This window comes from Oratosquilla oratoria, chromosome 42 (genome assembly GCF_046742065.1).
Source record: "Oratosquilla oratoria isolate Oo_2021 chromosome 42, ASM4674206v1, whole genome shotgun sequence".
NCBI lineage: Eukaryota > Metazoa > Arthropoda > Malacostraca > Stomatopoda > Squillidae > Oratosquilla > Oratosquilla oratoria.
In genome coordinates this window covers 35,794,208-35,820,478 of record NC_134818.1, presented here as the reverse complement: position 1 = coordinate 35,820,478, position 26,271 = coordinate 35,794,208, and the positions used below count along the sequence as shown (strand labels likewise).

At 38.2% G+C, this 26,271-nt stretch overlaps 1 protein-coding gene across 7 annotated transcripts in view; it reads right to left on the bottom strand.

Annotated features, from left to right (window-relative positions):
* Positions 1-26,271, bottom strand: part of LOC143021745 (SID1 transmembrane family member 1-like) — a 407,746-nt gene that overhangs the window by 279,871 nt on the left and 101,604 nt on the right. For 6 of the 7 annotated variants that reach the window (XM_076179441.1, XM_076179440.1, XM_076179442.1 and 3 more), the window contains 2 exons: positions 15,445-15,563; positions 10,893-11,033 (listed from right to left, as the gene is read on the bottom strand). In XM_076179441.1, coding sequence (XP_076035556.1) covers positions 10,893-11,033; positions 15,445-15,563 — 260 coding nt within the window. The remainder of the gene's footprint in view (positions 1-10,892; positions 11,034-15,444; positions 15,564-26,271) is intronic. The other variant, XM_076179447.1, reaches the window with a different exon arrangement.

Below are 26,271 nucleotides of genomic sequence, written 5' to 3'. Positions count from 1 at the left end.
AGATTTTAAGAAAAAACTTGATGCAGACAGGTCAGCACGAGCATAGCTCTCTTTTCGTATAATACAACTAGGTAAATACATACATGAAGTAAAAATCCTGTCTATTAATAATCCAATACCAACTGCACTAGGTTTACATTCACAAGTTTTCGTATCAAATTTTGTCTTAATCTTCCTTTTCTGTTTTTTAGATGAATTTACATTTCACCTGTATTTACAGGTTTAAAAAAAAAATTCCATTTCAACCCTGAACCAGATAATACATAAATGTATGCCATAAAGCTTTAGATGTTACATGCACTAATATCTATATACCAAGGGCTCACCCTTACCAGAGAGGTGCCAAAGTCAAAGGCTATACCCACTCCCACCCACTTCACCCCCACCCATCTCGCTCCTACCCACTACTCTTTCCTCCCTCTCATCTTAGCTCCTCATGGATGATGGGTCCCTTTGAGTTGCATGAAATTATCATTCACACATAACCACTCCCTAAGACCCCATCCCCCCACCCCCTTCCTTCCTTGCATAACAGTATTATCTTTACACAGCCATTCTCCACTCACCATTATCTCCTGCCTTTTTCCTTGCCCAACAGACTCCCTCTTGCTCAATCCCCCTTCACTCCATCTATCTATCTCATCCTCAGTTATCCCCTCATGTTCACTCCCTCCACCTCTGCCTTCCACACCTCTCTTACTAATCTTTCTCCATTCATTCTTTCCTTTGTCCAAACCATCCCAATACTTTTTCATCAACCCTATCTCCCATCTCCTTTTCCACTCCTGCTCTCCTCCTTATTTCTCTGTATTGTCTGTATTGCAACTGTAGTAGTGTATGTACACATACACTACTACATTCAAAACACAAGACAAATCTGAAGATATTATGAACACCATAATGCAAACAGCAAGGGCCTTAAAAAAAAAAAAAAAAGCCTCTTTACATATAATTACCAAGAGTTTCCCCCACCCCCTTACAAGGGAGGTGACAACTCCCATTCATTTCATCCCCACATACTCCACTTCCATTCACCATCCCTCCCTCCCTCTTTTCTTGGCTCATCCTGGATGCTGGGCTATCCCTGCATTTCATTACAAAGGAGCATGCCAACAGTGAGAGCGCTTAAGGGGTGTAAATTCGAAATCTGTGACAGTTAATTGAAATATTTAATAAATCGGTAGACATTGGTTTTGTGCCTAATGCTTGGGGGCAGGCAAATGTTGTTCCTGTTTTTAAGAAGGGAGATAAATTGTCTATATACAACTACAGGCCAATCAGTTTGACATCGGTTATAAGTAAAATGCTTGAATCATAGTAAATAGACTCAGAGACCACATCAACAGACATAATTTAATTCGTGACACAGCATGGTTTCTCCAAGGGTAAGTCATGTGTGACTAATCTTCTATCCTTTTACACTAAAGTATATGAGGCATCAGATTACAATGATAATTATGATGTTATTTACCTTGACTTTAGCAAAGCATTCAACAAGGTGCCAAACCAGAGACTACTAAATATAATCAAAGCCCATGGCATAGGAGGAAAAGTGTTAGGATGGATTAGAGATTGGATCAGTAACAGAAAACAGCGGGTCACCATAAATGGAGTAAAATCCAGGTGGGACAATGTTACTAGTGGGGTTCCCCAGGGCTCAGTTTTGGGTCCCTTGTTGTTCATTATGTACATAAACGACTTAGACAATGGGATAAATAATGATGGGTGTAGTAGAGCTTGTGTTAAGATTAGAAATGGAGAGAGTGAATGGTTTGAGGTAAAGGTGGGACTTTGTCAGGGATGTGTTATGTCACCCTGGCTGTTCAATCTTTACATGGATGGGGTGGTGCGAGAGGTGAATGCAAGGGTAGTGGGTCAGGGGTTGGAGATGGTTAAAGAAAATGGAGAAAAGTGGGAGGTGAGCCAGTTGTTGTTTGCTGACAACACTGCACTTGTAGCAGGATCAGAGAAGGGATTGAGGAAGTTAGTGACAGAGTTTGAGGTGTGTGAAGGAAGCTGAAGATAAATGTGGGCAAAAGTAAGGTGATGAGATGTACAAGGGGAGAGAGTGACAGCAGGTTGCAAGTGAGCATAAAGGGTGAAAGACTGGAGGAAGTCGATAGTTTTAGATACTTGGGTACGAATGTGGCAGGAAAGGGAGTGGGGGTGGCGGTAGAATGTAGACTGAGAGAAGTGAGTAAATGCCTTTGTGGTTTAAAAAGTGTAATGAGAAATAGACATCTGGGAATGGATGCTAAGAGAAGGTTATATTTACCTAGTTGTATTTTGAGGGAAGGGGAGCTACGCTCGTGGTATCCCCCTTTGTATCTCACAGTGTCTAGTTTGTTTTTAAACTCATGAATGGTTTTTGCGCACAGTATTTCATTGTCCAGTTTGTTCCAAGTGTCTACCACTCTATGTGGAAAACTGTTTTTCTTCAGATCTCTTTTGTAGATATGTTTTTTTATTTTCTTTCCATGTCCTCTTGTGCTTCTCCTGTCCCAGTTTAACAAGTCCTCTCTATCAAGTATTTCTGTGCCTTTCATGATTCTGTAGTTAGTAGGTCACCTCTCTCTCTTCTTTGCTCCAGAGTCAGTAAAGCTAGTTTACCCAATCTCTCCTCATATGACAAGTTTGTGAGTGCAGGTGCCATTTTTGTTGCTGCTCTATGGATTCTTTCTATTGTGCCAACAGCACTGTATGGGGCAGAAACATAGAACCAAAGAGAGGAAGAGAAGGAGTTTGAATGTGTTTGAGATGAAATGTCTGAGAAGTATGATAGGGGTTACTAGGCTAGAGAGAGTGAGAAATGAGGAGGTGAGGAGGAGAACAGGGGTGGAAAGGGAGTTGGGAGATATGGTTGATGCAAGAGTATTGGTATGGTTTGGACACATGGAAAGAATGAGTGAAGAAAGATTAGTAAAAGAAGTGTGGAAGGCAGAGGTAGAAGGAGTGAATATGAGGGGGGGTCCTAGGATGAGATGGATGGATGGGGTGAAAGGGGCATTACAAAAGAGAGGAATGTCTGTGGAGGAAGTACGGGATGGGACAGGAGATAGGAGTGACTGGAGAAGGGTTGTGCATGGATGATGCTGTGATGCATTAGGGGGAGTGGGTGGGGGATGGGGGGTGTGAAAGTATGTTAGAGAAAAATTTGACGCAGCCCGAAGGGATTTCTCCCCATATTCTCCTTTTCTGCATGAGGGGATGGAGAGGGGGGGGCTCACCGAATTTATGAAGCGGCCTTGCTGTGGATGTGCTGTGTCTTCTGACACTGCTTCTGACCCAGGGCAGTGGACAGGATGCAGGGATGACCCATCATCCAGGAGGTGCCAAGATAAGAGGGAGGGAGGGTGGAGGGGAGTGGAATATATAGAAAATGGAATGGGTGGGAGAGGTTTCTATAAGAACATAAGAACATAAGAAATAAAGGAGACTGCAAAAGACCATAAGGCCTACACTAGGCAGCTCCGTATCCATCACCACCTGTCGTCCCCATCCATAAAGTTGTCTAATCGTTTTTTAAAACAACTGATAGTTTCAGCGCTTACTACGTGGTTGCTAAGTTTATTCCATTCATCGACCACCCTATTTGTAAACCAATTCTTGCCTATTTCCTTCTTAAATCTAAATTTGTCCAGTTTATACCCATTACTGCGAGTCCTGCCCTGTTGTTTTATTATGATGACCTTGTTTGCATCACCCTTGTTATAGCCTTTGATCCACTTGAACACTTCTATTAGATCACCCCGCACTCTGCGTCTTTCCAGAGAGTATAAGTTTAGGTGCCTAAGCCTCTCTTCGTAAGGCAAATTTCCGAGTCCTTGTATCATTTTGGTCATTCTTCTCTGTACTGATTCTAGTGAATTTATGTCCATTTTGTAGGACGGGGACCAAAACTGTACCGCATAGTCAAGGATGGGTCTAACTATCGCTAGATAGAGTTTAATAATTACCTCTGCACTTCTATTTGTTACCGTCCTAGCAATGAAGCCTAATGCCCTGTTTGCTTTATTTCTGGCGCTAATGCACTGCTTTCTGGTTTTAAGGTCCGGACTCACCAGAACTCCCAAGTCCCTCTCGCACTCAGATTTTTCTAAAAACGTGTCATCTAAGTTGTATCTATTTTTGGGGTTGTGTAGCCCTACGTTTAACACGCTACACTTAGAGATATTGAAGTTCATTTGCCATTTCACCGACCATGTTAACAGTTTATTAAGATCATCCTGCAGAATCTGGGCGTCTTCTCCTGACCTAATTAGGCGTCCTATTTTAGTGTCGTCCGCAAACTTACTAACATCACTATTTAACCCATCGTCTAAGTCGTTTATATACATAATGAACAATAAGGGACCCAAAACCGAGCCCTGGGGGACCCCGCTAGTAACATTGCCCCACCTAGATTTTATTCCATTTATGGTGACCCGCTGTTTTCTGTTACTAATCCAAGCTCTAATCCATTCTAACACTTTTCCTCCTATGCCATGGGCTTTGATTTTATTTAGTAGTCTCTGGTGTGGCACTTTGTCGAACGCTTTTTCTTTTTGGCTACCCCCCATGTAATGGGTAAAGCCTTTGGTATATGTATACATGTATGTAGTAATTTCGCGGATTACACTAAAATAGGACACCTCATTAGGTCAGGAAATGATGCAGAGATTCTGCAGAATAATCTTAAGAAATTTTTCACATATTCGGTGAAATGGCAAATGACCTTCAATATCTCATGTGTACCGTGTTAAACGTAGGGCTACACAACCCCAAAAATAGATACAGGTACTCCTTGTTTAACGACCTACTCGGTTAGCGACAACGCGGAGTTACGACGGGCTTTATGACAGACGTTTAACGTAAATCTCCCGAAGTAACGACGTCGTGTATGATAATTAAGTTGGCTGAGGCAAATTTGTATGATGTTATAATTGAACTTGTATGGTGGATATTACCTGTGAGGTAAAGTGTTCTGAAGCTTAGGTCTACATTACCATCCTGCAAGCTGCAAAAATACCTGGGGTACAATATATATCGGTAGTGGTAAATTTTTAGTTTCGACCATGGGCGCAATATAGCAATAGAAAATTAATTATTAATTTTGTAAATTATAATGTATCAACGTAATATGCAATTTTGGGAGCGGGAAAAAAAAAAAAGGTGCTAAATTTTTTTTCGTAAGTAACAAAGTCATGTCGGACGAATGGTACACCATGTTTGTTATGATAGATACCGATGTCTAAAAAATAAAAGGATGATGAATTCGTCTAACCTAAACTAAACTAACCTGACCTGTGTTTGATAAATCATTACCTGCAAATTAAATGTCATCCGGCTCGTCCTCGTTGTCGTCGTCGTGAGAGACGTTGGCAGACGACAAGATGGCGTCCCAATCCTATTTATTTACCTAGTTGTATTTACCTAGTTGTATTTTGCGGGAAGGGGAGCTATGCTCGTGTTGTCCCGCCTTTGTATCTTGCAGTGTCTAGTTTGTTTTTAAACTCATGAATGGTTTTTGCGCATACTATTCCATTGTCCAGTTTGTTCCAAGTGTCCAAAACTCTATGAGGAAAACTGTTTTTCTTCAGTTCTCTTCTATAGCTATGTTTTTTTATTTTCTTTCCATGTCCTCTTGTGTTTCTTTTGTCCCAGTTAAGTAAGTTCTCACTATCGAGTACCTCTGTGCCTTTCATGATTCTGTAGATGGTCAATAGGTCACCTCTCTCTCTTCTTTGCTCCAGTGTCGGTAACTCCAGTTTAGCCAATCTCTCTTCGTATGATAGGTTTGCAAGTGCAGGTGCCATTTTTGTAGCTGCTCTTTGGATTCTTTCTATTTTCTTTATATTCTTTTTGGTACTGGGGGACCACAATGTCGCTGCATACTCTAATCTAGGCCTTATCAATGTAACCAATATTTTTTTCATCATGTCTTCGTCCAAGTATGTAAACGCCACTTTTATTGATCTTAGCAAGTTGTAAGTCTCCCCGACAATTTTGTTAATCTGTATATCATAGGACAAGTCGTTCGTGATAATTACTCCCAAATCTTTTTCGGATCCTACTTTCTTTACTTCTTTGGTTCCAATTGTATATTTTCCTGATATTCTGTTTTTGCTTTTTCCAAACTCCATTATGCTACACTTCTTAGTATTAAAGTCCACTTCCCATTTCTGACTCCAGTTCCATACCCTATTTAGGTCTGCTTGCAGTGCTTCACAGTCCTCATCAGTTTCTATTTTCCTTAGCAGTTTGGCATCATCGGCAAAGAAGCTCATGTAGCAGTTCACGTCCTCATCCATGTCATTCATATAGATAGCAAACATTATTGGTGCCAGCACAGATCCTTGCGGTACTCCACTGATCACCTCTTTCCAGTCTGAATATTTTTCTCTGAGCACTACTCTCATCTTTCTACCAGTCAGAAAGTCCTCTATCCATTTTAGTAGGTTTCCCTGTATTCCTCCTATGTGTTCCAGTTTTTTTAGTAGTTTTCTGTGTGGTACTTTGTCAAAGGCTTTTTGCAAGTCTAGGAATGCACAATCAGCCCATCCATTTCTTTCTTGCACTATGTCTATTAGTCTTGAGTAAAAGCATATTAAGTTTGTGGAGCATGATCTTCCTTGTCTGAATCCGAATTGTCTTGGGTTTAATATGTCATTGTCTTCCAGATGTTTTACCCATCTATTCTTGATTATTTTCTCACAAATTTTGGCTATGGTGCTTGTTAGTGATACTGGCCTATAGTTGGTGGGTTCTTCTTTGTTTCCTCCTTTGTGTATTGGTACAATGTTAGCGTTTTTCCAGTCCTCGGGTATCTTTCCTTCTTTGAGTGAGCTGTTTATTAAGATGTGTATTTTGTCTGTTAGTTCTTCTTTGCACTCCTTTAGAATCCAATTTGCAATACCGTCCGGGCCATGTGATTTTCTGACATCCAGCCTTGATAAATGTTCTGATATTTCCTTTAGTGATGCTGTAAAATCATTCATGAGGGGAGATTTCTTGTTTTTGTCTATGTCACAATTTGGTATTTTCTCTCTGGTGAAAACAGATTTAAAGTGATTGTTCATGACTTCGGCCATCTCTAAATCTTCTGTGTATTCTATGTTTCCTTGGCATAGTTTCACCAATTCCTGTTTGTTTTTAAGTTTACCATTCACATACCGATAGAATAGTTTGGGTTGCTCTTTGCATTTGTCTATAATATCCTTCTCATGGTTCCTTTTCTCCTCTCTTCTCACATTAACATACTCATTTCTATAGTTAACATAAATTTGCCATTTGCTTTGTTTTTTGTCTTTTCTCCACTTTTTCCAAGCTTTGTCCCTTCTGTCTTTTGCCTCACTGCATCTTTTGTTGAACCAACATTTAATGTACTCTCTCTCTCGCTTTTGTCTTGGTACATGCCTGTTTACCCGTTCATTGTAGTTTTCCATCAATATATTCCATTTCTCTTCCACTGCTGTTTCTTCCCTGTAAAATATTTCCCAGTTTGCATTCCGGAAGAATGTCTTTAGTTTTGTAAAGTCTGTTTTGTTGTACCTCAGTCTTCCTTTCCTATGCTTTTCGTTCCTCTCTATGTCTATTTCTTCCTTTAGTATAGTTTCAATGAGTACATGGTCACTCTTTCCAATTGGTGTCTCATACTGGACTTTATGCACTATTTCAGGCTCTGTTGTAAATATTAGATCTAGTTTCGATGGCTCTTCATTATTTCTGTACCTTGTGTTTTCACGGACCCATTGGGTCATTGTGTACTCCATGGTCATATCTAGCAGTACATTGCCCCACGAGTCATCTCCTCCTTGCACTGTCATGCTGTCCCAACAAATTTCTTTGCAATTGAAGTCCCCCATAACTACCAGATTACCCTTACCCATTAGTATCTCATTGAGTGATTTTCTTGTGTCGTCTAGCATTTTTGTATGTTCGATTTCTTTCCAAGCGCTTGTTTTTGGAGGCACATAAGTCACCACAAACTTTCTACTTTTCATATTCTTGCCTTCGACTTTTATCATGATCAATTCAGCATTACCTTTGCCCTCTGCAATTTTTGTCACCTTTAGGTCTTTCTTGGCCAAGAACATGATTCCCCCTCCCTGTTTCTTGTCCCTGTTTTTTATCCAGTAGTTGTATAAACCTTGTCCAATAACAGTGGATGGTATTTCACCTCTTAGTTTAGTCTCTACAATTCCCATTATGTCTGGTTTTGCTTCTAACAGATAATCATTGAGTTCGTTCAGTCCCGAAATTAGTCCGTCAATGTTGGTATAGGCCACTTTTAATTTTCTTCCTTCTCCCTGGTTTCTTCTTCCCTTGTTTTGTTCGTTTTGAAGCGCCATTGTCTTAATCTCAAGTCTATTACTCTCCACTGGAATTCTTTGCATTCTGTCTCCGATCTTTTCAAGTTTTTTTCCTTTGCTTCTTCTCTTAGTGCCCTTTCTTTTTCTAATTCCTCAGTACTCATTTCTCTTTTTATCCATATCTTATTGTATTTTTCACTCTTTGCCAAGTTACCTACTTTTTCAAATATGTCTTCTACTACCACTTGTGCTACCAACTTCGTTCACTAGCATATTTTCTTGTAGCATGGTATTTTGTACTTTCATTTCCGCCCACAAAATTGCATATTACGTTGATACATTTTAATTTACAAAATTAATAATTAATTTTCCATTGCTATATTGCGCCCATGGTTGAAACTAAAAAAATACCCCGGTATTCAATATGGAATGTCAGCATACGCGGATTTGGTCATATACGGTAATTTCAGGAACCTAACCACCGTAAATAAACAGTAAATAAAGCTTTAATGTACTGTATAAAAGAGGGAAACTACACGAAAATAAAGATACATGTATTGCTGGACATTGTACATACAGTACATATACGTATATGTATACACTTTCGCTTAACGACCAATTCGGTTAACGACGGTGCGCTGGTCCCAATTGTCGTTGTTAAACAAGGAGTGGTTGTACAGCTTAGATAACATTTTTTTTTAGAAAACAGAGTGCAAGAGGGACTTAGGAGTTCTAGCGAGTCCGGACCTTAAAACCAGGAAACAGTGCATTAGCACCAGAAATAAAGCTAACAGCCATTGGGTTTTATTGCTAGGACGGTAATGAATAGAAGTGCAGAGGTAATTATCAAACTCTATCTAGTGATAGTTAGACCCATCCTTGACTATGCAGTACAGTTTTGGTCTCTATCCTATAGATTGGACATCAATTCACTAGAATCAGTACAGAGAAGAATGACCAAAATGATACATGGACTCAGAAATTTACCTTATGAAGAGAGGCTTAGGCACCTTAACTTACATTCTCTGGAAAGACGCAGTGCGGGGTGATCTAATAGAGGTATTCAAGTGGATCAAAGGCTTCAACAAGGGTGATGCAAACATGGTCATCATATCTAAATAACAGGGCAGGACTCACAGTAATGGATTTAAACTGGACAAATTTATATTTAGGAAGGAAATAGGCAAGAATTGGTTTACTAATAGGGTGGTCAACAAATGGAACAGACTTAGTTAACATGTAGTGAGCGCTGAAACTATCAGTTGTTTTAAGAAACGGTTAGACAACTTTATGGATGGGGATGACAGGTGGTGATGGATATGGAGCTGCCATGTGTAGGCCTTATGGTCTCTTGCAGTCTCCTTCATTCTTATGTTCTTATGACCAGGGACCTTTTGGTCCATAACTAGGTCAACTGCAAAAAAAATGTTGATAAAAAAAAATAATAATAAAAATATAAATGAATAAAATAAATAAGGTTGATAAACAGATAAATAGTAAATAATAATTAGTGGACAAATGGACAATAATAAACAATAAATAAATAATAAACATATAATAACAAACATATAAACAAATAATATAGAATAAATGGCAGCCATTACAGCATCTTGCTTTGGTGTTTATCTAAATGAATCTTAAAGCTTCAAACTGAACTACATCACACTGCCTCTGCAGAAGTTCATTCATTAACTACATGGTTGGTGAAGTTGTTTCTATCCACTCCCAAATTAACCACTTCCATACGGTGATGCCTATGTAGGCGTCATGAGGAGCAAGTGGGTACGCGATGATGCCAATGATGTCGGCGTCTTGATTATATTTATTGTAGTCGTACCTACGTAACCTCCATTCTCTCTAAACTGGCTTCATCATATTTTCTATGGTTATCAAAATTCACGGGTGAAAGAGAACGAACAATTGAGCACTGACTTTATTTTTTATAATGCGATTATTATGACGCAACATCGCATGTCGGGCAGCTAATGCTGCCAGACGTGCGATGTGCCCTGGAGTGAAGAGGTTAATTTCCTGACAGTTCCATTATTTGTTTGATTCTCATTCAGTGTTAAAATTTTGTCACTTCTGATGTTGCAAACTCCCTTTAAAATCTTAAAGACCTGTATGAAGTCACCTCTGAGTCTATGCAGAAGCAATGCAGCATGACACAGCACATCTACAGCAACGAAGTTTCATTTAATTGGCAACACCCCCTCTTCATCCCCTCATGCAGAAAAAGAGAAGACAGGGATAAATCCTTTTGGGCTGCAGGAAAATATCTTTCACACATACTTCCTCACACCCCCATCCCTTACGCATTCCTTTCCATGCGTCATAGCATCATCCATACACAACCAATCTCCACTCACTCCTATCTTCTGTCTTATCCCTTCCTTCCTCAACAAACATCCTCCTCTTTCCTCGTGCCCCTTTAACCCCTTCCATCCATGTTATCCTTGATCACCCCCTCATGTTCACTCCTTCCACAGTTCTTTTACCAATCTTCTTCCCTCTTTCCATGTGTCCAAACCATCCCAGTACTCTTTCATCAACCATATCTCCCAACTCTTTTTCCACCCCATTCACAGCCTTTTTACCTACCTGAAATCAAAGGACTGGTTCCTGATTCTCAAGTTGAGAAATATGTTATGCTCAACACTCGTGGCAATTGAAATATGGAGCGTTTCATTTTTATATTCAATTGTTGGACAGGCCATGACTTCTATGCTTCCATAGAACTGACTGCAAACCAAAAGATTTGTATTAATAACCAGAAATCTGTTCATACTTTATAAATACACATACATATACCTTATAAATACACATACATATACCAAGGGCTTTTTCACCTTTACAAGGGAAGTAGCCAAAGTCAAATGCATAAATCCACTATCACCCATTTCATCCCCACATACTTCACCCCTATTCACCATCCTTCCCTCCCTCTTTTATAGGCTCCTACTGAATGATTGGTCATCCCTCCATTTCCTCCAATGCCCTGGGTCAGAAGCAATGCAGCAAGACACCAAATCCACATCTACATTTAATCAGAACCCCCCCCACCCTCCATACCCTCATGCTGAAAAAGAAATGGGGAGAAATCCCTTCAGGCTGTGTTAAATTACACTGGGTAACAGCCAAAAAATCGTCAGGGGTTTCTCAGCTGATTTAGACTAATTTTGGTGTTCTGAGTCCGAATATCACATTGGTTTTGCTCAATCAGGTCAACTTTTTGAGATACAGCCATAGGCCTACCTGACGAGCTATACATATGATAATTTGAAGGGTTTTGAGTTCAATCCTATTTTTCTTGAAGAATATAGCGAACTATTCATATATAAATGGTTGCTTCTGGTGTGTTTCTGTTTGAAATTGACTAATTGACTTATTTCTTTCTTTTCAGGGTATTAATATGGCTTCGGCGCGACGGTCATGCAGGAATAATCCTGACATTTTCTGCTACATTTGCGGAGAATACACGCTGTCAATGCACAGGAAGAGCATCACAAGCTTTGTGAAGCGCGCATACCAGGCTTACTTTCAAGCCAAGCTGGGTGACCAAGATAAGTCCTGGGCACCGCACACGGTGTGCATGACGTGCGTGGAATACCTCCAGCGGTGGACGAAGGGCACAAAAACTTCACTGAAATTTGGGATTCCGATGGTTTGGAGGGAGCCGTCTGACCATGAATCGGATTGTTACTTCTGCGCCATCAATACTACTGGCATCAACCGGAAGAATCGGAGCAGCCTCCAGTACCCCGACCTTCCATCTGCCCGCCGTCCAGTTGCTCACTGCGAAGAACTTCCTGTACCAGCGTGCAGAGAGCTTCCTGACAGCGACGACGAGGCCACCACTGCATATGAGGGAGGAGGTACAGAAGAAGAGTATGAAACACAAGATGGTCCGCAGCCCTTTTCACAATGTGAGCTTAATGATCTGGTTCGGGATCTCAGCTTGTCGAAGACTTCCGCCGAGCTGTTGGCCTCCAGACTCAAAGAGAAAAATCTACTCGGCGAGGACGTGCGTATCACGTTCTTTCGTAGAAGGCATCGGGACTACATGGGCTACTTCTGCCAGGAGGAAGACCTCGTGTACTGCCGAGATGTCGCTGGTCTTCTTGTTAAACTCGGCGCTCCTCAATATGATCCGAGAGATTGGCGACTCTTCATAGACAGTAGCAAGCGCTCTTTGAAGAGTGTGCTCATCCACAACGGGAATGAGTTCGCCTCAATTCCTCTTGCGCACTCCACAACTCTCAAAGAGAAATATGAAGCAGTCAAGTACGTGCTCGACAAAATCCAATATGAGCAGCACCAATGGCTCATCTGTGTCGACCTTAAGATGGTGAACTTTCTACTTGGTCAGCAGTCCGGGTACACAAAGTACCCATGCTTTATATGTAAGTGGGACAGTCGAGACAGAGCCCAGCACTATGTGAAGAAAGAGTGGCCGGCGCGAGAGCAGTTGGTACCTGGGGCGAGCAACATCATAAACGAACCTCTTGTTGACCGGGAAAAGATTTTGTTCCCACCACTTCACATCAAGCTTGGGTTAATGAAACAGTTCACGCGCGCTCTGGACAAGGATGGGAGGTGCTTCAACTACCTGTGGCGAGCCTTCCCTGGAGTGACCATTGAGAAGCTGAAGGCCGGCATTTTCGATGGCCCACAGATACGGCAGCTCATCAAGGACACAGAGTTCGAAAACTCCATGAACACGCTAGAGTGCGCCGCCTGGAGGTCGTTTGTGCAGGTGGTGAACAACTTCCTGGGGAACAGGAAGGCAGCAAACCACGCCACACTCATCAACATTATGATAAAGAACTTCCAAAACCTCGGGTGTTTGATGAGTATAAAGATGCATTTCCTGTTCTCACACATGGAGAAGTTTCCTGAAAACCTTGGTGCGGTCAGCGACGAGCAGGGAGAAAGGTTCCATCAGGACATGCGTCAAATGGAGGAGAGGTACCAGGGGAGGTGGGACACAGTCATGCTCGCGGACTACTGCTGGTCGCTGAAGAGAGACAACCCAGCAGCTGCTCACACACGGAATTCGAGGAAATGTCGATTTCTGCCGTGAACTCCGAACTTTTGTGTCACGTAACGCTCATGTACATGTATTAAGCATATCAAATGTAATCGAGTATATAAAAAATGAATGAATTTGGATACGTTGACTTTTATTTCCCCAGGAAAACGGAAAAACCGAATTTTTATGATCCGCAGAAATTGGGTTTTTGGACGAAAAATTGTTTTTTTCTTAAATGTCTGTAGCGAACAATCCTGACCTGATTGAGAAAAACCAAGGGCATTTTCGGACTCAGGGCATCACAATTAGTCTAATTCCGCTGGAAAACCCTGGACGATTTTTCAAAAAAAAAAATTTGTTACCCAGTGTTATTATTCACACATAATCCCTCACTCCCCTATCCCCACACACTCTCATGCATCACAGCATCATCCATACACATTCTCCACTCATCCCTATTTTCTGTTTTCTCCTTTTCTTTCTCAACAGATATCCCCCTCTTTCCCAATGCTCCTTTTACCCCATCCATCCATCTCATCTTTGGTCGTCCCTTTACGCTTATTCCTTCCACATCTCTTTTATCTTTCTTCACTCATTCTTTCCACATGTCCAAATTATCCCAATACTCTTTAATCAATTCCCAACTCCTTTTCCACCCCTGCTCTCCTCCTAACTTTGTTTCTCACTTGATCCAACCTGGTAACCCCTACCATACTTTCTCATACATTTCATCTCAAACACATTTAAACTCCTTTATTATGATCCATTTTTCTGTCCCATACAGTGCTGTCACCATAATCACCCTTTCATACAATCCCCTCTTGGTATCCATTTCCAAATGTCTATTTCTCATTACATTTTTTAATCCCCCAAGGCATTTCCATGCTTCTCTGTCTACATTCTACCTCCACCTCCTCTCCTCCCTTTCCCGCCACATTGGTCCCCAAGTATCTCAAGCTATCATCTTCCTCCAGTTTTTCTTCCTTAATACTCACTTCTGCCACATTCTCCCATTATACATCTCATCACCTTACTTTTACCTACATTCATCTTCAACTTCCTTCTTTCAAACACTTCCCAAATTCTGTCACTAACTTCTTTAATCCTTCCTCTGATCCTGCTATGAGCAGTGTCATCAGCAAACAACTGGCTTATCTCCCATTTTTCTTCATTTTCTTTAACCATCTCTAATCACTGGCTCATTACCCTTGCATTTACCTCTCGCATCACCCCATCCATTAAATTGAACAGCCATGGTGACATGACACATCTCTGGTGAAGTCCCACCTTTACCTGAAACCACTCACTTTCTCATTTCTAATTCTAACACAGGCTCTACTACTCTTGTAAAACCTCTTGACAGCTCTTAACCCCTTCCATATGATGACATCTATGGCATCATGTGGTGCGAGTGAATATATGAGGTTGCCAGTGTTGGCGTCTTAATTATATTTATTTTGTAGATGTAGCTGAGTGACCCCCATATTCTATGAACTAGCCTGACCATATTTTCTATGGTTATTAATATTCAAAGTGAAAGAGAATGTGTAATACATTTGCAACTTTGTATTTTATAATGTGAGTATTGTGATGCATCATCATACATCAGGCAGGATGCTGCCCTCAAGAATGTGACTTGTATTGAAGAGGTTAACAGCTTTTCTCCTATCCCATATATCTGCAATACCTCCCACACTGCCTTCCTGTCTACCCTGTCATAAGCCTTTTCCAAATCCATAAGGGCCCAAAAGATATCCTTTTCCTAAAACTTACACATCTATCTTACCACAAATATCTGATCCACGCAACCCCTACCTGTCCTAAACCCACATTGTTCTTCTTCTAATCCTTTCAATCAAAACCCTCCCATAAGCCTTCCCAACTACACTCAACAAACTGACCCCAACAATCCAAGCATATAGGGCAAAAATACACACATCCTGGCATAGGCTCCTCATTTCTTTAGTTTTAATAGAGATGGGTACAATGTTATGTATTAGTGTTATAAGCCCACCTTTGTGGCAGGTTTTTTCTCTAATTGTGGTGTATTCTGTGGTTTGAGGTGTCAGTTTCCTTTCCTGTACAAGTTATAAATGTTGCATCTCTTATTTGTATACCTACTTTTTGTATGGCCCAATTACAGGTAGTGTCCATGACTGAGCATAATCTCTCTGACGCATAGTAACAAATGCTGGTAAACTACCTTCGAGGTTATGAACACCCAGGCGGATGGGGCTTTTCTGAAAATAAATAAACAGATGAATAAGTATTGAATAAATGAAAAATAAAAATTATAAGAACAATTATACAAAACAAAGGACCTTCTCTCCCTTGTAAGATGGCTAAGTTAAAGCTTACATACACCCAACACACTGATTAGGTCAAAGTCAATGCAGCACAGCAGTGTCTACACTTCTGGGATCAAGAGCTGGAGTTTGTGAACCCCCCCACCACCACTTCCAAATTAAATAATAGAATAAACTATTATATATATATATATATATATATATATATATATATATATATATATATATATATATATATATATATATATATATATATATATATACATACATACATACATACCAAGGTTTTTTTTTTTTTTTTTTTTTACCCCTTACCAGAGAGGTAGCGAAGTCAAATAAGTAAATAATAATAAAATAAATTATACACTAAGTATATATTATGTATATACAAATGCTTTGATGCATGACAGGGAGTGGATGGGGGATGGGGGGTCAGGAAGTATGTGTGAGAAATAAATTGACACAGCCTGAAGGGATCTCTCCCAGTCTTCTCCTTTTCTACATGTGGGGACGGAGAGGGGGTCGCTGATTTAATGAGGCAGCCTTGCTGTGGATGTGCTGTGTGTTTTTATGCCTTTGTTTTTAGACTACCTCCCTTGTATGGGGAAAAATGCTTTTGGTATACGTATATATATATATATACAGTCGAACCTCGAAAGCCCAGACTAATTGGGGGGAAGGGTGGTCCGGTCATGCCAAAAGTCCAGTCATCGAAAATATCACCCTAACACCCGTAGATTTTCGTAGCGGTATACGTATAGGTAATGTACATGGCATAGAAACACAAGAATAATATTCTAACACAGTAATAATAACAATACTGTAATAATACTATAATACAGACGCTCTACTTACGTTCATTCGTTTTACGTTTTTTCGATTTTACGTTTGAACTGATTGTAAAACAATTTTTGTATTCTTTTTTCTTTTTTTCTTTTTTTTAGTGAATTTTCGAGTTTAGTGCGCTCTCCGTAGTACGAGACTTTCAAACGATACTTACGCATGACACTGCGTCCATTGTTTACATGGCACAAACGACAGACTGAACGTGCCTTGCCTCTTCCTCCTCCTCTTCCTCCACCATCTCACTTTATGTTGCTTGAAATTATTTGAAATTAATGTTATTTTTTTTTACAATGTTATGTTTATAGTTAATGATTTAGGGGTGTTTTATAAGATACGGTAATAGAATTTATGGATGTATAGTACAGTATGAACGGTCATACATTACTGGAATGTACAGTAACAACTTACGTTCATTTTCACGTTACGTTCTGCTGTTCGGAACATAACTAAAACGTAAGTTGAGGAGCATCTGTACTAATAATTCTGTAATAATAACTGTAACACTGGCATGTAAATGTACTGTATATACAGTATACTGTACTGTATTTCTTATTACGTACACTGTAAATATCGGAAGGTATGCACACAGGACAGTGGTGGCGGGCAGGGTTGCCTCATTTTCTACACTGCCGCGTAGAATGGGAGTGTTGCCATACCAGAGCATACATTTTTCTCGGGCGTGTGCAGACTTTCATAGCAAGATATACTTGTCAAACTTTGACAAAATGTTGGTTCTAGTTTTTTATTCTAGAATGTATATAAGGCCCCATGCCCTAACATATTCAGTAAGATATAAAAATTATTTTTTATATACTATTATCGCTAAAAGAAAGCTGAAACTTTAGCGTAGAATTTTTTTTCTACATAGTAAAAACCTATCTTTTGGGGTATATTTTATAAGTAACACAATTACCAATAAAAGTCATTTTTTGATGCACCATTTATTATTTGATAACTAGTTCTATCATTTTTAAACAAAAGTTTGATTTTTTTAATGTTTTTAACAGCCTGCTGATATGTAGAAAAAAAAATCCTCATGTCCTTGTGCAGTTGCCACATGCCGCTATTTTACTACGTTTTGGTACAGAATTCTACGAAACGGCAGCCCTGGTGGCGGCTTGACTGGTCCGGGTTTGAGTACACGTGTATGGCCGCTGCTGTCACCTACCAGACAAATAGGGAACTTTGCTTGAAAAGTCTGCCCTTTGTTCATTTCGACCGGTCATACGAGGGTCCGGGCATTCGGTATTCGGGCTTTCGAGGTTCGACTATACTTGTTATAGAAATGAATATGTACAAGTGTGCAGAGAGGAAAAGAGAAAATATGAAAAAGATGTCATAGAAAAGTGTAAAGATCAACCAAAACTATTCTACAGATTTGTAAACAACAAGCTGAAAAACAAACAATATTTGGAGAAATAAAGACAAGGAGGAGTTGAATACACAAAGGCAATAGAAATGGCGGAAATTATGAACAAACATTTTAAATCAGTGTTTACAAGGGAGAACATACAACCTGAAGACATCGAATGGAAAGAGAAAGTCCCTCCTATGAAAGAAATAGAAGTAACAAAGAATGAAATAATGAAACACTTGAGTAATCTTGATGTCAGAAAATCACATGGACCAGATGAAAGAGCAAACTGGATTTTGAAAGAATGCAGGAATGAACTGGCAGACAAAATACATAGCATAATAAACAGTTCCTTGAAAAAAGGAAAAGTTCCAGAAGATTGGAAAAAAGCAAATATAGTATCTATATATAACGAAGGAAATAAAGAAGACCCTACCAACTATAGACCAGTCTCTCTAACAAGTACAATAGCAAAAATTTGTGAAAGAATTATCAAAAGTAGATGGGTAAAATATTTAGAAAAAAAAAAACGTGCTAAATCCAAGGCAATTTGGATTCAGACAAGGACGATCATGCGTCACCAATTTAATATGTTTCTATTCAAGGCTAATAGATATAATGCAAGAAGGAGATGGATGGGCTGATTGTGCATTTCTAGACCTAAAAATGGCTTTTGACAAAGTACCACATAAGAAGTTGCTTAAGAAATTAGAAACCGAAGAAGGAATACGGGGCAAACTGCTTAAATAGATGGAAGACTTTTTGCAAGAAAAATGAGAGTAGTGATAAGAGACCAACACTCAAATTGGGATGAAGTAATAAGTGGTGTTCCAAAAGTAACAGTTTTGGCCCCAATAATGTTTGCTATATATATATTAATGATATGGATGAAGAAATTGAAAGTTATATGAGCTTCTTTGCAGATGATGCAAAACTATTAAAAAAAAGTGAACACGGAAGAAGATTGTGAATCACTACAGAGTGATCTAAATAAAGTCTGGGAAAGGAGTAGGAAGTGGGAGATGAAGTTCAATACTATAAAGTGTAGTATAATGGAATTTGGAAAAACCAAAAACAGAATAACAGGATCATATAAATTGGGAGAAGAAAGTATAAAAAAAAGTTGAATATGAGAAGGACCTGGAAGTCATTGTTATGAATAATATGTCACCTGAGAAACAAATAAATAAGATTTTTGGTGAAACTTATTATTTAATAAGAACAATCAAAGTGACACGGAAGAAGATTGTGAATCACTACAGAGTGATCTAAATAAAATTTGGGAATGGAATAGGAAGTGGGAGATGGAGTTCAATACTAAAAAGTGTAGTATAATGGAATTTGGAAAAAGCAAAAACAGAATAACAGGATCATATAAATTGGAAGAAAGTATATAAAAAGTTGAAAATGAGAAGGACCTGGAAGTCATTGTTATGAATAATATGTCACCTGAGAAACAAATAAATAAGATTTTTGGTGAAACTTATAATCTAATAAGAAAAATAAAAGTGGCATTTACATACCAGGATGAAGAAATGGTGAAGAAAACACTAATCACTCTGATAAGACCAAGATTGGAATATGCAGCAACGATGTGGTCACCAAGTGCAAAAAAATGTATAAAAAAACTTGAAAGAATACAAAGAGCAATTACAAAATTGGCACCTACACTCTCAAAACTATCATATGAAGAGAGAATAGCAAAACTTGAACTACAGACACTAGAGCAAAGAAGAGAGGAGATTTGATAGCTATTTACAGAATCATGAATGGCATAGAAATTATTGATAGAGAGGATCTAATAAAATGGGATGATAGAAATACAAGAGGACACGGAAAGAAAATCAAGACAGTATAGAAGAGATCTAAAAAAGAACAGCTTTCCTTACAGAGCAATAGACAGTTGGAATAAGTTAAATGAGAGAGTAGTGTGTGCAAAAACAATACAGTCACTATCCGAGTTACGACCTAGATTGGTTCCGAGCAACCAGTCGTAAGTCGGATTGGTCGTAAGTCGCATCCCATTCAAAATGGCCGACAAGAGGGTTATACACTAGGATAAATTATATCAATCTGTTGCGTTTTTAAATAACTTTTTTCTATTGAATACTATTATATACAAGTTGTTTACTGTTTATTTATCAATTCTATGCTTTTTAGTTTCATTTTTATAATTTTTTTAGTTTTTTAATGTTTTAATACTGTACTGTTTTTCAGTATATATACGTATACAGGTATTGCATGTATATACTATACCTGTATACACACACACACACACACCCTTTCACCGAATGGACGGCGAGAATTGGTGTTCCAAAGAAAAAGGAAAAACTACGTGGATCTCAACATCCAGGAAGTGCCTTTTTGTATCTATAGGGAAGGGGAGTGCTCGTGGAATAGTGGGGAAGTGATAGGGAAGGAGAAGGGAAGGGATATTGAGGGAAATTGAAGGAAATGAGGAAGAGAATGACATGGTCCAGGAAGCTAAGATAAATGTAAACAAGAGACGAACTGAAGACGATGACTTTGGAGAGGACGGAATCAACAAAAATGTAGAGATTAGAAGTAGAGATAAGAGCAATACAGTAGAAGGTGATGAGAATATTTTCCAGGGATTTAAAGAGGGTGGGGGGGGGGGGACACAACCCCCCCCCGATTGACAAGACTAGAAGAGAAGCTCGATAAGATGATCGAGCACTGGGAGCTTAGGTTCGGTCACGTTAACAACATTGTGCAGAGGGTTGAAAAATTGGAAGAACTAGAGAAGGCAAACAAAACTTAACTAAGGAAATTGAAGAATTAAAAAAACAGTTAAAAGAAGTAAAAGAGGAGAATAAAGTCTTAAAGGAGAATAGTAAGGACAACAAAGAGGGTTGGAAAAAAATCCAAGAAAACAGCAAAGTTGCATTTACTGATATAATCAAACAACAAATGAAAGAACAAACTGAAGACTCAGTTATTAAAGTGATGAGACAGAAGGAGAATATAGGTAAGAGACTTAGCAGATAAAAAGAAATGTATAATTATATTAGGAATGGAAGAGAAACATAACCCAGATAGAACCACAAGAATCAAAGAGGTAAATGAAAAAGTAAGAAATTTACTAGAATTAGTTCAGGAAGATGAGCCAGAAATAATGAAACAAATAGAAGAGAAATTCAGGCTCGGGAAATATAGTACAGATAAGACCAGACCAATTAAGACTAAATTCAGGTCACAAACGACGGCAGAGAATATCTTATCCAAAACAGGGAAACTAGCAACAAGTGAACAATATAAAAAGGTATGGATAAAAAGGGAAATGAATAAAGAGGAAAGAGAGGAGGAAATAAGGAAAAGACATGAAGCTAAGATAAAAAAACGAGACCCGAACGGAGCCAGAAAAACAAGAATTCTACTGGAGAGTAGTGAATATGAAATTGAAGAAATGGACCATATCAGAGAGAAACACGAAAGCAACAGGGAATACAATGGAAATAACAGAAAGTTATGAGTATCCTACACAAATATAGATGGATTAATAACAGGACTGAATGAACTGAACAAATATCTGAAAGTTATTGTTGAGACAAAATTAAAAGGTCCACTACCACCCAACAGCATAGGACACAATGCATATAATTATTGGATTAGAAACAGAGAGATAAAACAAGGGGGTGGAGTTATGTTCCTGACTAAGAAGGATATAAACGTGAAGAGTGTCACATATGGGAAGAATAGAGTAGAGATGATTATGATAGAAGTAGAAGATTGAGATAAGAAGAGCAGAAAGTTTGTAATAAACTACGTGCCCCCAAAAACAGCCTCATGGAAAGAGAATGAACATAAAAGCATGTTAGAAGACACAAGTATAACACTAAACAAGATAATGGAAGATGGAGCAAGAATAGTTATGATGGGCAACTTTAAATGCAAAGAAATATGCTGGAAAGAGATGACCGTAAAGAGTGGAGAAGACTCATGGGGAAATGTTCTACTTGAGATGATTATTGACCACACAATGACACAATGGATCCAAGAGAAAACTAGGTATAGAAATGAAGAAGAACCATCGAGACTAGATCTAATAATCACATCAGAACCTAAAATAGTGGAAAAGATAGAATACCAGAAACCAATAAGCAAAAGTGACCACATATTGATAGAACTAGAACTAAATGAGAAAAAATACATGAAAAGAAATGAACAATATAGAAAAGGAAGATTGATGTATGAAAAAACAAATTTTGATAAAATAAGAGAATTCTTCCAAAATGAAAACTGGGAGAGAATACACAAAGAAGATACAACAGTAGATGAGAAATGAAATATTTTGACAAAAATCTATAAAAAAAGGAGTAGAAAAGTATGTCCCAAGACAAAAACAAGAAAAAGAATATGTAAAGTGCTGCTACAATAAAAGTTGTAGGGAGTTTAAAGACAAAAGAGACAAAGCTTGGACCAGATGGAAGAAAAACAAAAGACCTGAAGATGGAAAATATATACTTATAGAAATGAATATGTACAAGTGTGAAGAGAGGAAAAGAGAAAATATGAAAAAGATGTCATAGAAAAATGTAAAGATCAACCAAAACTATTCTACAGATTTGTAAACAACAAACTGAAAAACAAACAAGATTTGGAGAAATTAAGACAAGGAGTTGAATACACAGAGGAAATTGAAATGGCGGAAATTATGAACAAACATTTTAAATCAGTGTTTACAAGGGAGAACATACAACCTGAAGACATCGAATGGAAAGAGAAAGTCCCCCCTATGAAAGAAATAGAAGTAACAAAGAATGAAATATTGAAACACTTGAGTAATCTTGATGTCAGAAAATCACATGGACCAGATGAAATAGTAAACTGGATTTTGAAAGAATGCAGGAATCAACTGGCAGACATAATACATAGCATAATAAACAGTTCCTTGAAAGAAGGTAAAGTTCCAGAAGATTGGAAAAAAGCAAATATAGTACCTATATATAAAAGGGGAAATAAAGAAGACCCTACCAACTATAGACCAGTCTCTCTAACAAGTACAATAGCAAAAATCTGTGAAAGAATTGTCAAAAATAGATGGGTAAAATAATTAGAAAAAAACGTGTTAAATCTAAGGCAATTTGGATTCAGACAAGGACGATCATGCGTCACCAATTTAATATGTTTCTATTCAAGGCAAATAGATATAATACAAGAAAGAGATGGATGGGCTGATTGTGCATTTCTAGACCTAAAAAAGCTTTTGACAAAGTACCATATAAGAAGTTGCTTAAGAAATTAGAAACTGAAGGAGGAATACAGGGCAAACTGCTAAATTGAATGGAAGACTTTTTGCAAGAAAGAAAAATGAGAGTAGTGATAAGAGACAAACACTCAAAATGGGATGAAGTAATAAGTGGTGTTCCACAAGGAACAGTTCTGGCCCCAATAATGTTTGCTATATATATTAATGATATGGATGAAGGAATTGAAAGCTATATGAGCTTCTTCGCAGATGATGCAAAACTACTGAAAAAAGTGAACACGGAAGAGGATTGTGAATCACTACAGAGTGATCTAAATAAAGTACAGGAATGGAGTAGGAAGTGGGAGATGGAGTTCAATACAAAAAAGTGTAGTATAACGGAATTTGGAAAAGTAAAAACAGAATAATAGGATCATATAAATTGGGACATGAAGGAATAAAAAAAGTTGAAAATGAGAAGGACCTGGGAGTCATTGTTATGAATATGTCACCTGAGAAACATATAAATAAGATTTTTGGAGAAACCTATAATTTAATAAGAACAATCAAAGTTGCATTTACATACCTGGATGAAGAAATGGTGAAGAAAATTCTAATCACCCTGATAAGACCAAGATTGGAATATGCAGCAACGATATGGTCACCAAGTGCAAAAAAATGTATAAAAAATCTTGAAAGAATACAAAGAGCAATTACAAAATTGGCACCAACACTCTCAAAACTATCATATGAAGAGAGACTAGAAAAACTTGAGCTACAGACACTAGAGCAAAGAGGAGAGAGAGGAGATTTGATAGCTATTTACAGAATCATGAAAGGCATAGAAATTACTGATAGAGAGAATCTGATAAAATGTGATGACAGAAATACAAGAGGACATGGAAAGAAAATAAAAAAAGACAGCTATAGAAGAGACCTGAAAAAGAACAGCTTTCCTCACAGAGTAATTGACAGTTGAAACAAGTTAGATGAGAAAGTGGCGTGTGCAAAAACAATACATGAATTTAAAAATAGTTTAGATAAAATGAGATACGAAAACGGGACACCACGAGCATAGCTCCCTTTCCCGAAAATACAACTAGGTAAATACACACACACACTTCATCGGATAGACGGCGTAGAAGACGTTCTGAAGAAAAAGTGAAATTTTCGTTGATCCCAAAGCAAAGGAAGTACCTATTGTATTTACAGGGAGGGGGAATTGCTCATGGTGTAGTGGGAAAGTGAGGAAAAAGGAGAAGGGGAGGGATTACTGAGGGAAATGGAAGGAAATGAGGAAGGAGAGGACTTGGTCCAGGCAGGCAGATGCCATGTAAACAAAAGAGGGCCGGACCAGTTTAGTGACGATGAAGGGTCTAACAAAAATGTGAAGATTAGAAACATAGATATGAGTAGCACAATAGAAGGTGAGGATAATAATTTCCAAGGATTTAAGGAGGGGGGGGGAGGATACCAACCTCCCCCGACTGGCAAGACTCAAAGAAAAACTTGAACAAATGACTGAACATTGGGAGAGTACGTTCGGTAGAATGTCAAAAATGGCTGAAAGGGTTGAAAGATTGGCAGCACTAGAGAAGGCAAACAAAAACTTAATTAAGGAAATAGAAAAACTAAAAAGACAGTTTAAAGAAGTAAAAGAGGAGAATGAACAACTAAAGAGGAATAATAAAGAAAACAAAGAGGCCATAGCTAATGAAGCTAAGGGTTGGAAGACAATCCAAGAAGTCAGTAAAGTTGCATTTACTGATATAATTAAACAGCAAATGAAAGAACAAACTGAAGACTCAGTTATCTAAGTGATGAGACAGAAGGAGAATATTGTAAGAGACTTAGCAGATAAAAAGAAATGTATAATTATATTAGGAATGGAGGAGAAACATAACACAGATAGAACCTCAAGAATCAGAGAGGAAAATGAAAAAGTAAGCAGTTTACTACAATTAGTTCAGGAAGATGAACCAGAAATAATGAAACAAATCAGAGAGAAGTTTAGACTTGGAAAGTATAGTACAGATAAGACCAGACCAATTAAGATTAAATTCAGGTCACAAACGATGGCAGAGAATATCTTATCCAAAACAGGGAAACTAGCAACAAGTGAACAATATAAAAAGGTATGGATAAAAAGGGAAATGAATAAAGAGGAAAGAGAGGAAGAAAAAGAGAAAAGACTTGAAGCTAAGGAAAAAAACGAGAACAGAACAGTCAGAAAAAGAGAGATTCTATTGGAGAGTAGTGAATATGAAACTAAGGAAATTCGCCATACAAGAGAAAAACAAAAGGGAAACAGAGAACACAATGGAAGTGGCAGAAAACTAAGAGTGTCTTACACAAATATAGATGGATTAATAACAGAATTGAATGAGCTGAATGATTATTTGAAGGAAAAAGAACAGGACATAATGGGAATTGTAGAAACAAAATTAAAAGGTCCACTACCACCCAACAGTGTAAGACATAATGCATATAATTATTGGATTAGAAACAGAGAGATAAAACAAGGGGGTGGAGTTATATTCCTGATTAAGAAGGATATAAACGTGAGGTGTGTCACATATGGAAAGAATACAGTAGAGATGATTATGATCGAAGTGGAAGACAGAGATAAGAAGAGCAGAAAGTTTGTGATAAATTATGTGCCTCCGAAAACAGCCTTGTGGGAAGAGTGTGAACATAAAAGTATGTTAGAGGACACAAGTATAACATTAAATAAGATCATGGAAGATGGAGGAAAAATAGTTATGATGGGTGACTTTAATTGCAAAGAAATCTGCTGGGAAGAGGTGACCGTAAAGGGTGGAGACGGATCATGGGGAAACGCTCTACTTGAGATGATTACTGACAATACAATGACACAGTGGATACAGGAGAACACTAGGTATAGAAATGAAGAACCATTGAGACTAGACCTAATAATTACATCTGAACCTAAATTAGTGGACAAGATTGAATATAAAACACCAATAAGCAAAAATGACCACATATTGATTGAACTGGAACTAAATGAAGAAAAATACATGAAAAGAAATGAACAATATAGAAAAGGAAGAATGATGTATGAAAAAACAAACTTTGATTATATAAGAGAATTCTTTCAAAAAGAAAACTGGGAAGGAATATACAAAGAAGAAACAACAGTGGAAGAGAAATGGATTATTTTCACAAAAATTAACAAAAAAGGAGTGGAAAAGTATGTCCCAAGACAAAAACAA